General features: G+C 40.4%; 1 gene segment (V, D, J or C); it reads right to left on the bottom strand.

Annotated features, from left to right (window-relative positions):
• Positions 1 to 13,421: 13,421 nt before the first annotated feature.
• LOC123583702 lies at positions 13,422 to 14,164 on the bottom strand. The segment is given in 2 exon segments: positions 13,422 to 13,807; positions 14,035 to 14,164. Coding segments are annotated over 2 exon segments (516 nt in total).
• Positions 14,165 to 14,887: the final 723 nt, after the last annotated feature.

Below are 14,887 nucleotides of genomic sequence, written 5' to 3'. Positions count from 1 at the left end.
TGCAAGGATTCCTACTCTCTGCATATCAGCTTTACTCACTCAGACCACAAAAAAGGAGACATGGTGGCAACCATTCTCTACCTGGAGTTCATCTCACAGTGTAGCCACCAAGAAAGGACCAAGGATCCCTCTTTCCCACCCCAAATTAAAAAATTCTGGGGTGGGGTTTTGCTTATATTAGTCTGAGTCAGGTTTTCCTCCAGGGGGTCAATCTGTGACTGCAGCAGAGTGTACATGATGTGATTGGCTCAGCTGGAGCATGTGTCCTTGTCTGGGTCATTTGGGGGTGTCCCAGGTGGCTATGTAAGTAAGATGACAGCCTCCCATTCAGACCACATGGTTAGAGTTTTTATCTCCTACCAGGAGGGAGTTGCTGTTCTAAGCGAACAAAATATTAGATGCCCACCACAACAGCGTTGTCTCAATTGTGTGGACTGTTGGGGGTGGGGGTGGAGATTGGGAGGATGAGAAGGTTTCATTTCTTTAGGACTTCCCTAAACATGAGTAGCTACTTCTGATGAACTGGGTTAGTTTCTGAGATCATTTTGGCTTTCTACAAGCCGTATACCTTTTCTGACTCACATTAACTCTTGGAGAACACCATCACAGCTGCTGCTGCTGCTGCTGCTGCTTCTTCTTCTTCTTTTCTAATGTTTATTTATTTTTGACAGAGAGACACAGAGAAAGAGAGAGAGAGAGAGACAGAGTGCAAGCAGGGGAGGGGCAGGGAGAGTGAGACACACACACAGAATCTGAATCAGGCTCCAGGCTCTGAGCTGTCAGCAGAACCTGACGTGGGGCTCGAACTCACGGACCATGAGATCATGCCCTGGACTGAAGTCGGGTGCTCAGCTGACTGAGCCACCCAGGAACCCCCCATCACAGCTTCTTTAGGTCCTCAAATACCTCTTACACAAGTTGTGGAAAAAAGACAAAATACGATAATAATCATAACTAATATATACAGACCGGTGCTATACTCTAAGCACTGTGTTAAGTGAATGAATGATAGCATTTACTCCTCAGAATATCTTTAATTTATAGAAGAGGAAAGTGGGATTTACAGGGCTAAATGTTAAGCTTAAGATCACACAGCTGGTGTAGTGATGGGGTGGGATTCCAACCCAATTGCCTAACTACTGAGCTAATGCCTAGTCTTGTGCTTTTCTGTGTAACAAGCTTCTGGTTAGGATTTGGTGGCAGTGATTTTTTACCCATTGCCCTCACTGCAGTCAGTGTGGGACATTGTGGAACAGCTTCATCCATATAATTTCTCTTTTTAAAAATCCTAAACCCTGGGGCGCCTGGGTGGCTCAGTCGGTTAAGCATCCGACTTCAGCTCAGGTCACGATCTCGCAGTCTGAGAGTTCGAGCCCGGCGTCAGGCTCTGGGCTGATGGCTCAGAGCCTGGAGCCTGCTTCCGATTCTGTGTCTCCCTCTCTCTCTGCCCCTCCCCCGTTCATGCTGTGTCTCTCTCTGTCTCAAAAATAAATAAAACGTTAAAAAAAAATTAAAAAAAAATCCTAAACCCAATCCTCTACTGTCTCAGGCAAATTCCCACTAAAATTCCCTTTCCTGCATGAACTCTCTATGACTGATAGACCCATTCAGTACTGATTTTTCTTCTTAACAAGGACACCTGAGGAGAAAATGAAGAATGTTAGAAGAACTAAAAGACATTATAGTCAAAGGTATGTACCAAGCACCCACCAAGTGTCAGGTAATGTGATAAATGATGGGATGGGAGTACTAAATAATTTCACAAGATCTAGTCTAGGTCTTAATGGAGTTGTAAGTTAGGAAGATTAAAATAACATGCAAAGAGCGAAAGTTAAAAAGTGAAAGCAGTGCAGTTTTTGGGGGTGGGGATGGGATATAGGCTTTCTATAAATTCAGAAAGGAGAGACAGATTATAGGACACTGCAGGAATCTGATGCAGCCATTTTGGAGGAATTGAGACCAGAAGAATACATGATGTTTGACACAGAGAGAGACAGAGGCATTGCAGGGAACATAGGGAGGTAGCAGTGAGGAGGATGTAGGACTAACATAGAAAACATAGGCTAGGAAAAAGCCTCTGGAAAAGGAGGTGGGTTGATAAAATGACAAGTGGATGATGGAGGTCACTGAAAGCTAGCCAAAGGGGCTTACTTTTGTGTAGAAAATCGGAACTACTATGAGATTTTGAATACTGAAGTGATATATAATGAAAAGATACTTTCTAAAAAAGGGTGTGGCAGTAGTACAGAGGGTGGTTGGGAGTGGGTGAAATGGGGCGAAGGGCAAGAAAGACTTCAATACTGGCAAATGTTTTGTTCAACTTGGTGGGAGGAATTACACATATATGTAGTAACTTGCTGGGTGTGTGGGGAACATAGAACAGACAGGTTTTGTCCTTTATAATTTAATGCAGACTTTGGAATTATAAAATAATATAAATTTTTAGGAAATTAGGGTTCAAATGAAAAGTTATAGATTTTTAAAAATTATCCATGTCATCAAAGTCTATTTACACAAAGAATCGATAATTTTAAAAATGCCTTCCTGAGATGGTCTTAGATCACCTTTGTCATTCTTAATGTGTATTCGTGTTTTCTCTTTTTTCTTAACAGATTTTCCAGAACTCTTGGGTTAATAAATTCCAACTTTTGTTTTGCTTTTAAATTAATTCCTACTTTTATTATTACTTTTCCCTTCTTCATTTTGGCTCATTTTGCTTATTATCCTTTTTTAATTTCTTGAATTGAAGATTTGGCTCCGTTATTTGACTGTTTATTAATAAATGTATCAAGGCTGCACATTTTCTTACGGGTTTTGCTTTGAACAAATCCACGGGTTTTTATATGTAGTGTTATCATTAGTGTTAATTTTTAATGACCTGCAGTTTTAACTTTTAGTTCTTTGAACTGGAAATTATTTAGAATAACGTAAGTGGTTAATTTCCTTCCAACTCATTTATTGACTATCTTTTAATTATTAATTTCTAGCTTTATTGCATTTTCAGAGAATATAGCTCTTATGAATCTTTCCTATTACTTCTTTGAGTCATAATATATGCTCATCTTTTGGTAAATGTTCTATAGCTGTATATATATGTGTGTGTGTATATATATATATACACAAGTTTATTTTTCATCTCCCTCTTTCTCTTTCTTTCTCTGAGAAATATATATTAAAGTACCCCATACTTATTATTGTCAAATTAGTCTTATATTTCCGACAGATTTTGCTTTATAGTTTTCTGATGCAACCTTGTTTTTGAATAAACGTGGGCTCATTCATGAACTCATTCAGTCCATTTTTGAATTCAACAAATAACTATTGAGAACCCACTGTCTTCCAGGTCCCTGGTTGAGCTCTTAGATTATGACAATGAGCAAGACAGACTCAATCCCTAATGTCCTGGAATGTGCAGCCTCCAAAGAAGGTGACATGAACACGACTCAGTGATTGTCACTAGGCATGGAGGATGAGTGACAGGAGAAGTACATAGTGCCATAGGAGATTTAGCAGGTAGTTATACATGAATCAAAAGGGCTAGGAAAGGCCTCCCCGAAGAAGTAACATTTAAGTTCAAATAGGCACATTTTAGGATCTGAAAGCAGACCCTGTCAGCCAGGGTTCTAGCAGGAAACTTGTGCACACAAAAATTGCAAAATTTGAGGAGAGTTTATGTGGCTCTAGTTATAAAAGTACAAGCAAGGTGTAGGAAACATATAAAGGATAGTGCTATGCTCTGGGACAAGGATCCGTCCAGGCCTTAAGTGGAACAAACTGATTACTGGAACCTGGAGCTAGAGAGGCTGTTTGGACAGACCATCTTAAAGAGCTGACCTTGTGATAGAGGGTCAATGTCAGCCTAGGTGAATCTCACAGGGAAGATGCTGGGGGAATAGATACCCTGACCTTATGCTCCTCTTCTTCCTCTCTATCTCTGCAGGTGCTCCCCTTGGGCCAAAACCAACTAAAGCAGACAAGAGAGTCTGTTAACGCAGTTCCTACAGTTCAGCCACCTGGGGCACAGAGCAGGGTGCAGAAGGATGGAGAGAGGACCCGGAAAAGCAAACAGGAGATACTAAACACACAGTCCAAGGTGGGGGAAACTGAGAGATGGGAGATAAGGCCAGAGAAGTAAGCCTAGATCAAGGAAGGCTTGTGAGACTTGGTGATGATCTTAGGTTTTGTCCTATGGGAAATGGGCAGTCATTGGTTAATTTTAAGCAAGAGTGAAATTATCACCACTGTGTGTTTCAGTAACTGGCTGTAGTGAGGAAAATACCTGGATGGAATGATGATTTCCTTCACTTCACTAGGATGGGGACACTGGAGGAGGTGGAGTGGTGAGATAATGAGCTTAATTAATTTGGGGCCTTTCAAGATTAAAGCATCTAGGTGGGTTTGTACTGAGAAGGGGCTGGGTCACTGACACCAATTTGTCAGTAGAGACCAGTTAATAGGTATTTCAGAGGTTAGGAGTTGATGAGACGGCTTAGAATCTGTGTGTAGTCTAGGGGCAGAACGTTTTTCCTTTCTTCCCTTCTAGGTTCTCTGCCTGGTCCAATAATTAACTTGATATAAGACAGATTAATAGGAGAAAGGAAATTTAATTTAGTGCATATGGAAGCTTCCAAGATAGGAGACCTGAGGGCAAGTTGAGCAGTTGAGGCTTATTTGCCATCCTGAGCTAAGGAAAGGGAAAGGGATAGGGGCCTGGGGCTTCACTAGGGAGGAGGGGCGTTCACAGGATGATACAAAGAGCAAATATTTGGAAATCAGATGTTTGCCCTGCCATATGAATAGATTTTTCAGATATAAAGTTGTCCCTGGTAATTCCTCTCCTGTGCCAGGCTCCCTATCTAAATTCCTTTAGGTAGTTTAAGGGGGAAAGTAAGAGTTTGTTTATTTTTTTTATTTAAAAAAATTTTTTTTTCAACGTTTATTCATTTTTGGGACAGAGAGAGACAGAGCATGAATGGGGGAGGGGCAGAGAGAGAGGGAGACACAGAATCGGAAACAGGCTCCAGGCTCTGAGCCATCAGCCCAGAGCCCGACGCGGGGCTCGAACTCACGGACCGCGAGATCGTGACCTGGCTGAAGTCGGACGCCTAACCGACTGCCCACCCAGGCGCCCCATGTAAGAGTTTTTAAATCTGCTGGATTTTGATTGATTTCAGCTCAAAATAATCCGCATGCTAAAGTGGCACATTTTGAGGTGGCATATTCTGTTCCCCTTTGGTGGAGGGATTAGGAACCCCAGAACTCAAGAAACTGGTAGAGAAGGTACAGCCTTCAAAAGAAGAGGAAAGTAGGGAGGGCTAAGAAGGTAGGAGAAAAACCTGGAGAACTTTGAGAAGTCATGCTTTTGAGTTCTTTCATGACAAGTGTACTCCCAGCATGCACTGAGTCAGGGTGGGCTTTTGTTATGCCGGATACCAGGACAACACTAGTGAGGTCATTTCAAGTAAGGGGGAAATTCGTGCTGACATTTGATAGACTTTCTTTATCTCCCAGAGTAACTGTGCCCTAGAATTCTGAAACCCTTTAAGGAAGATATGGATTTGAGTTTTCTTTTTGGAAAATCTGCATGCCTGCAGACGCTGCTTTTGTGAAGCTGGTGTCCAAAGCCAGAATGTGCCATGTGGTTGGAGGGAAAGGTATACAGTCCGTGGGATTTGACAGTATTACTATAAATGAATCATCTATTTTTGTTTCCCTTCATCACTAAATCCAGACTATTGAAAAATAATTAGGAATGTCTCAAGACATGTGGTCCATTAGATTTCCACTCACAAAGAAATCTTTAAATGTCCGGATATCAAACTAAATAAAAAATGGCCAGCTATTTTTTCTGTCCAACCTAGATGTGTATGGAACCAAGATTTTATAGTTTAGGTATCAGGAAGGACTTACCTGATTCAGAGCCAGAATGGCCTTACATGTGCTAAAAAATAAAATTCTCATACAAATAAAGAGTGAGTCTGTGTCCAAGTTTTATTAAAGTTTTTGGTGAGAGAACATTAATAATCCAAATAGCTGATTCCACGAGTGCTTACAGGAAAAAAGATATAAATGTACAGATAGCAAAATAAAATATAGGTAGAGTTGATACAACAATTTGAGGTTAATTTGTCTTCCAGGCTATGAACTCTTAACACCTCTTCCATTTCTGTAGGTTAACCTCCAATACACAGGAGTGTAAACCATATGAGCCTTTCTCAGTTATGGATTGCTAGGTAAATATGCTGTGACAGCCAAGTTACATTCCCCGAGAGTGTCAGGTAAGTTCTTACTGGGAAATGCTCTTGCATGATAGAGAAAAAAAAAAAAAAAAAAAGATCTGGCAATCATCATTTTTTTCTCCCAAGGGACAACTTTCTCTTTCACAATGTTATTAATGAATGGCCATGGCATTTAAAACTGCCTTTCCCAAGATAAAGACACATGTGTGTTTTGTTTTGAGGAGGCAAATTATGCTCAGAGACTGACTTTGTCTTTGTCAGCAATCTATTTAATACGGATTCACGGAGGGAATTTCACAAGCCAATAGCATGCAGGAAAATGTCTCTTAATAAGCCAATAAAGAAATAATATACTCTGAACCAATGATAGATTAATCACACTATTGTCCCAGGCAAGGGGAGATGAAAGGAAAAAAGCTCATATTTAGTTGAGGTGTACTTTTTTTTTTTAATTTATTTTGAGAAAAAGGAACAGCACAACTGGGGGAAGGGCAGAGAGAGAGAGAGAGGCAGAGATTGAGAATCCCAAGCAGGCTCCAAGCTGCCAGCTCAGAACCCAGGAAACTGTGAGATCATGACCTGAGGCAAAACCAAGAGTCAGAAGCTTAACTAACTGAGCCACTCAGGCACCCCCTGAAGTATACATTTAATAGGAGTTGGTACTTGGGGAGAGATGGCTTAGCCCCACCAAAAGCTGATGTCCAGCTGCGAGCCCCAGAGTAAAAGTCTCCTGTTGCTAGAGCATGTTGCTAGGGAACTATGGGGTTGGTGTTGAGGGACAGGTTGTTCTTCATGGGGCCACTGTATGGCTTTCTTCAATGTTGTTAAAACAGATCTTTACCTTGGCAGAAGCTAATTGCCCCATGGTTTTTTCAGAGATCTCTTTAGGTCAGCAGAGGTCCCTTGTTCAGACCAAGCACTCTCAGATACTCCTCACAAACCCTTGGTAATTATGTCCTAAATGTACCCTCGACATAGTTACTTCTTCGTGTTTTTATTGATAAGCCCTCAGTGGGGCCCCTCAGTAGCTCAGCTACTGAGTTCTTATTGGTAAAAATAGATAATATGATAACACTCCGACACAATGTATTTCATTCTTCTACCAAAACAACTTTCCTCCAAAAACCACTTCATTCTTTTTTGTCTGTCACAAACTGGTGGATTAAAACAACTTCATTTAAGTCATAAACAAGTTGATTTGAAATCATAACAAACCAATACACATTAGTGTGCAAAATGACTTTGTGTCATGCAGGAACTCAATCCTTATTGCTTTCTAACTCCTCAGTAGCTATTCTTCCAATCCAGAAATGTCCAACAGATTTGAGGCAATTTATTAGGCTGATTGAAATTTAAGGCTCTTTGCTTCAAATTCCCTGCTTATTTTCCTCACACCTCCTTCCTGAACGAAGACTTCCACTTACTGAGAATGAATCAGTAATATTTAGAGCAGTCCAATGCAGTGATCTTCAAACAAAGGAGCAGATAGATGTTTTAAGGGAATCAACATCTAGATCCTCAACTTCTCTGTGTGTGCTTTCCTGAAAATGATCTGCCGGAGAACTTGACTGTAGTTTTCATTTCACAACTGTGCTTCTTCACATTACACAATAAAGAATCTTTTTTCTGCAGTTTAAAAACCCCAGGACAAAAAAAAAAAAAAAAAAAAAAAAAAAGAAAGAAAGAAAGAAAAGAAAAAAAAAAAAACAACTCTAAGACATTAAGGAAAGGAGTACTTCTTTTTGTTTGTGTAGGGGAAGCCTCCTTCAATCAAATCATTATAGATCCCAGTCATTTCATTAAGATATGCATTTGCAAAGAACTTTTTACCTTTTATGTTAAAAATCTTTTTGAAATGGTAGTATCTTTAAGTAATTTTCATCAAATGTGCATTATTAATAATTGTGTTTACAATTCAACTCTGAAAAAAAAACAGAGCAATATGGTCCGAGGAAATAAAAAGAATAATAATTTCGATCTCATACAGGTTTTTGTCACAGAAATTTTGAGTCAATAAAAGAATTTTAATGAAAAATATGTGATATTAAATCTTCAGGAGTTGAAAGGAAATATGATTTTAAGGAAAGAAAAAAAGCAATTGTTATTGTATCTTCAATTGTTAATGGAGACTTTGTTCATAAATTTTAATTGGGTATTTATGGGTAGCAAATCACTTTAGTATTAAGATTTCATCGCATATATTTAAAAGCTCTTCTAAAATTTTATTTGAAAATGTCAATATTTATAATACAGTGGAATTTATAACCTCCATAGCTATTTAAACATTTACAGTAATGATCAAATATTTTAGAACTCATCTTCAAAATGTGTGATCACATAGTTTTCCTAAGTTCGACTGCCATTAATCTAATGCACTGGTTGGTCTACAAACATGAACATGCCTTGATGGCATGCAGAATTACTGTCAATGTATATGTGTGTGTAATCCTTTAGCCATTCTTAAATTTGTATTTTCTATAGGCTGGTGGAAAATATCACTGAAATTCATGAGGCTGCCTGAATGTTTCTCCTTAAATGTGAGTATGAATGAAGTAAGACAGAACAAGGGACTCTTAGATCTGAGGCATTCACCCTTCTCAATTTGCAGACATTGTGTGCGAGAAATTATCAAACTGTCATTCTGAGATACTGTCTCTACAGTATCTAAGGTTATGTGCCTTAGCTTCCCCATTAAGCAGAAGTGTTTCCTTCTGTCAAGAGATTGAAACTTCTGTTTAAAATGACTGATTCCTGGGGCGTGTAGGTGGCTCAGTCAAGCACCTGACTCTTGACTTCGGCTCAGGTCATGATCTCATAGTTTGTGGGTTTCAGCCCCACATCAGGCTCTGTGCTGACATTGTAGAGCCTGCTTGAGATCCTATCTCTCTTCCTTTCTCTGCCACTCCCCTGCTTGTGCTCTCTCTCTCTCTCTCAAAATAAATAAATAAACTTAAAAAAAAAATGAGTGATTCCTGGTGGTGTAGAGAATAAAGCGTCCAGAGAGGGGTAGATCTAAGAATAAAAGCCCAAGTTAAGAGGAGAGTGAGTGCTTTAAAGCCTCATGCTGCCAGTTTTTGTTTACCACCAAAGCAGGCTACAAGTGATAGCAAAGCACATTAGTAAGAAGCAAAATAGGCATAGGGATTAACTAATGCAGTCTCCATACCTAAAGGTTCTACTCTGATCAAGTTCTTAAGCAAAGGCTAAGATTAATATAGGCACGTGTAATATTTGTGATTTATAATTAGAAATATATATTTGATCTGTGTCCCCACTTCTGACACACAGCATCCAAAACTTGGAATTTCATTTCGTGAAAGGGATAGAGGTGTCTTTTGTTTATGTTAATGAAGCGATTTAGGAAAGGCACCTAAGGATGGCTGGTGGCAGAGAAGCCAACCATATGATTAGAGGGTTGGAACTTCCAACTGAACGGTAAACTCCTGGCTTAGTAAGGGGTCCCCACCAGGACTCTGTTCTAACGCTATGACTGTCTCCTCCCAACCTGTGTGCATTCCGATATTCATACCAAATCCAAACAGGCTATTAGATATCAGGCTAAAACTTTTTAATATCATCCCTACCTGGAGGGAAACACAATACATACAACACATGACAAATATAACAAATAGTCTAGTAGGTGAGAAAAAGCTAATGTGGGCTAATGGAGAAACACAAAGAAAAGGTTTTTAAAGTTTAAATTAAGGATATTGAGATGGGGAGACTACCCTGAAATACCCGGTGTGGAGGCCACTTTCAGGCAAGTAGGCTTGAGCATTGGAATGTAGAAAGGACCACGGCATCCACCTGGCTGAATATAAACAGGCCCATCAGATGACCCACCTCAAAATATCCATCAGCCCTAACTGACCAATGGGCTACTTACAACCAGGCACAGTTACCAAAAAAGGAAGATCCCATACATCGGCATACGGCCTCATCTTCCCCCTGTAAATATGGCCCTCACCCACTGCCTTGTTGCAGACAGCCTGTCCTCTGCTGTCCTGCCCACCACTCCCTGGCAGTGTATTCAATAAACTTTTATGCCTTTGTTCTGCCTCAGGTGAATCTTTTTACTGTCCACCGGCTTCCACCTGATCGTCATCCCACATTTGGGGGCCTCCATCCTATCCTGAGACACCCCATTGAGACACCACCCCTGGGTGAGCCCAGTGTAACTACAAGAGTCCTTGTAAAAGGGAAGCAGGAGGGTCAAGACAGAGAAGGACATGATGTGGCGGTGGTAGTAGGGGTCAAAATGATACAGTTGCAGGTTTTGAAGATGGAGGTCAGCCACGAGCCGGGAGTGTGGCAGCCGCTGGAAGTTGGCAAAGTCTCAAGGTTTCACTACCCTTCCCCCAACCCCACCCTGAGACTCTAGAACTCATGCCGGCTCCCTTGCCAATGCTTTGGTTTTAGGTTGGTGTGACTTCTGGCCTTCAGAAGATAAGATAAAAAATTTATATTGTTTAAGCCACTAAATTTGTGATTATTCGTTTCAGCAGCGATAGGAAACCAATACGGCAGGTTATAAGTCTGAGGCTGCTGGTGGCTGTTTTTGCCATCACTTGGCCAAAGCTTACTTCGGAATAAAGCCAAAAGAAAGAAGAGCTAGTGCAGGGCAAGTTATGGGTGACATCATTTGAATACTTGGACCCAGACTTCTTGAAGAGGTAGTTAGCTTGGGTTTTTCAGTTTTTTTAAGCCAACTAGTTTTTTGGTTTTTTGCTTCAGTCACTTTGACCTGGGCTCTTTCTTACTTGCATATGATGTGGAAAATACTGGGGCTCAGAGCTGACGGCTAAGAAAGAATTCTTGAGCCGTCTTCAGTGCAAAAAGGTAGTTTTATTGAAGCAAAGGGACAAGACCTGTGGGCAGAAATTGCTGCATTGGGGTTGTGAGGAGTGACTGATTCTACACTTGGGAGTTGGGAGAGGTAAAGACAAAGGGAAGTTTCCAAAAGGACTTTCATATGCTAAAGAAAACTCTCAAGATCCTGGAGGCCTGGCTATTGTCAAGCTAAGGTTGTTTTCCCTCTAGGAAAGTATTAACATTAAGACAGTAGGAGTTCCTGGAGGAATGTTCTACTCTGCCTGCCTCAAGTATTTGTCAGTGGGCTGCAGGTTATAAGGATATTTAATTTGATCTACATTTCTTTCTGCCTTTGTTCCCTACATCACTATACAGCTTTATGTACAGTATTTTTCTTTAATACTTCAATTTTACTCATAATAACCCTGGTTTGGTAACAATATACTTGTGCTCATCTGCAAAAGCGACTGATTGAGGAAATTAAGGTACATCCCAAAGATGTAAAATTTTATAGCCATGGGAACTCATGCAATGGAAAAACTATTTATGTGGGAAAGTATTTCAGAATATATTAGTTTCGCACTAGAGGTAAAAAAATTCAGAAAAAAAGCACTCACAGCAATACCCAGTCCTATGAAAAACAGCTCAAAAAGTTACAAAAAAGGTTTTCCTATGATAATTTGGGTTTTTTAAAACTACATTCTTCATTGAATAACACAGCGTGACACTTGGAACATTTATGGAGCACCACTGCCAAAAACCGTGTTTTAAATTTAAAATGTAATTGGGGCTCCTGGGTGGCTCAGTTGGTTAAAGGACCAACTTTGGCTTAGGTCATATTCTCCTGGTTCAGGAGTTCAAGCCTGAATTGGGCTCCTCACTTACAGGGTAGAATCTGCTTGAAATTTTCTCTCTCTCCCTTTCTCTCTCTGCCCCTCCCCCATTTGCACTCTCTCTCTCTCTCTCCCTCTCTCTCAAAATAAATAAATAAACTTTAATAAATAAATAAATAATTTTGAAATGGTATTGAAAAATGCATCAGACAAGTTAAAAATATTAAAAATTCACAAGCCAAATAAGTATAAACTAGTATTAAGGTACAAATTCTCTATGTAGAAGCATAATAATGGTACTACTGTTAATTCTACTTTAACTTTAACTAATAATGATAAATGAAATCAGGTAGTATGCAATTACACCCTAGAAAGAGAACAGTGTGCATATTATACAAGTGTGTGCACATTATAGCACCATTTTCATGCATTTCTTTCTCAAAATATATCTATGTATCTGTCAAATTAATAAGATTGACAGGCTGTAGCGTTTGCCACTCTCTGGGGACGCAGAATGTCCACTGATTAATGAACCATACACACAATGTGTGATTTTAGGCAAGTTAGCCTCTCTGAGGTTTAATTCCTCATATCAAATAGGGTTATCAAGAGTACCTAAAGCATAGATTTGCTCAAACTACTAAGTGAAATAATCCATATTCTGCACCTATCAGAATGTGGGGCACACATACATATGCAATAAGTGTTAGCTACTGTTATTATTATTACTATTATTATTATTAAGTATTAGCTATTATTATTATCAATATAATATTGTCATTATTAGTCATTTTCTGTATACCATATAGTCTCTGTTTCCTCTGAGTTAGCCCAGAATCAACTTTTGTTGTATCATGTTTATTGAGGAAATAAGGAAAATACTACCAATGAATTAACTTCATTAAAAAAAAATCCTATCGGGGCGCCTGGGTGGCGCAGTCGGTTAAGCGTCCAACTTCAGCCAGGTCACGATCTCGCGGTCCGTGAGTTCGAGCCCCGCGTCGGGCTCTGGGCTGATGGCTCAGAGCCTGGAGCCTGCTTCCGACTCTGTGTCTCCCTCTCTCTCTGCCCCTCCCCCGTTCATGCTCTGTCTCTCTCTGTCCCAAAAATAAATAAACGTTGAAAAAAAAAATCCTATCTGTGAATTAAGGAATATTGTAGGTATTGTTGCCATTGAAATGAATAAAATTCAGTCTCTAATAAGTAAAGCTTGCTCTTAAAACAAACAAACAAACAAAGAATACGCTTAGGGTTGAAAACCTAAGGGAAAAAAGAGGAAATGGTCAGCACTACCTGGGCAAGTTGGGGACAAGGACTTCGAGAAGAGGAGACACTTCAGAACACCTTGAGCACTAGAGAAGTGGCTGAGTGGGGATGGGCATTCCATGTTGAGGGACCAGTTATTTTTATAACTATTTTGAGAATTACTAAGGCTTACAGACATCCTTTCTGTGTTTCCTCTGGTTTGATAGAATAGTATGTTTTTTCTCTGGAGAAGCTGATGATTCCCTCTCTATGCTCCTGGTACCCCAACCACTCACCCTCCCCCTTCCCCCGACCTCTGCACAGATGCTGAGGTCTGAGGTTTCTGTAAATCTCCCTCTGTTGCTCCTGTCACTGTGCCCTCCATGAGAGCACACAAATACATCGCAGCATCCTCCAGCTGGGCGGCTGAGATCCTGAGACTGAAGGATTTGTCTGCCTTCTGGAAGTTCACAGAGAAGCGATTATTTGTTGCATTCTCTTGCTTATAAGCTTCTTGGCGAATAATGAGAACCATCTCCCTGCTGGGAGGCTGCTTGTACCAGAACAAATAATAATTACTGTCACTAGTGTCAAACGTGCAGTCCAGGGTCACAGTCTCTGCCTCATGCACAGACATTTCTGGTTGAGTCTGGGTGACCTTCTGGGCCATGCTGGATCCTGTGGGAAAGAGGAGAGGGTATCACACCAGATAAGGCAGGCAGACTCACAAGCTGATCCCATTCCCTACCACCTTTCGTCTTCTTGATCAAACTTCAGGTAATATCCATAAACTTCTTTGCCCCCAATAGCCAGCACCAATGAGGAGGTAAGATGCCTGTGTTACTGATCTTTCTTCCTATTTCCCAGTCCTGTTGGATAAAAGCAAATACGTGTGCCTTTCTTACCAAGATAGGTGGAAACCACAAATACCCACAGCAAACCAGAGCAAACCATGCTGGCGGCTCTCTCTTGCAGGGTGAAAATTCTCCTGCTCTGATCTGAAACCGGGGGATCAGCTGTGCTCAGTGACGTCATTGCTCCAGACCAGGAAATGTATGGCAGGTGGGTGGTTGGTTCTGTCTTGCTTAAAGAAGTGCATCAAAGCTTTTTGTCTTTTGCTTCAGAGAATGAAAGTTTGGTTGTAGTGGCAAATGAAAAGAGATGTCAGAACTGTAATTTATTCTGAGATAACAATCAAGAAGTGAAGGAGCTGTTAAATTGTTTTTGTAAAGATCTAGGAGGGGAGGATAGGGTGGGTAGGGAAAAGACAAGCAAAGCTAACGGAATGACCTCAGTTTTCTCTGCCAGCTTTCTCTCTCTCTCTCTCTCTCTCTCTCTCTCTCTCTCTCTCTCTCTTTTCTTTTTTAAAGTTTTGAAGCCAATATCCTAATGGTCTCTGGGTTGCCATACACAAGTTTTGGTTATATTGTTCTTTGACCGATTCTGTATTTTAATTATTTCTCCAAACTTCAAAATAATGATAAAGATAACAGCAATGCTCAGATAGTCTAGAGAAAATTGGAACCAGGATTTTGATACCTAATGCACTGTTATTTGCTTGAAGAGTTTATTTTTTATTTTTTTGTAATTTGAGAGAGAGAGAGAGAGAGAGAGAGAGAGAGCGCGAGCATGTGGGGGAGGGGGAGAGAGCGAGAGAGAGAATACCAAGCAGGGTTCACACTCATCCTGATGTGGTGCTCCAACCCATGACCTTGGGATCATGACTTGAGCTGAAATAAAGAGTCTGAAGCTCAGCTG

Source organism: Leopardus geoffroyi, chromosome B3 (genome assembly GCF_018350155.1).
Source record: "Leopardus geoffroyi isolate Oge1 chromosome B3, O.geoffroyi_Oge1_pat1.0, whole genome shotgun sequence".
Taxonomy (NCBI): domain Eukaryota; kingdom Metazoa; phylum Chordata; class Mammalia; order Carnivora; family Felidae; genus Leopardus; species Leopardus geoffroyi.
The sequence above is the reverse complement of the archived record's forward strand: the minus strand, read 5'-3'. Positions and strand labels throughout refer to the sequence as shown.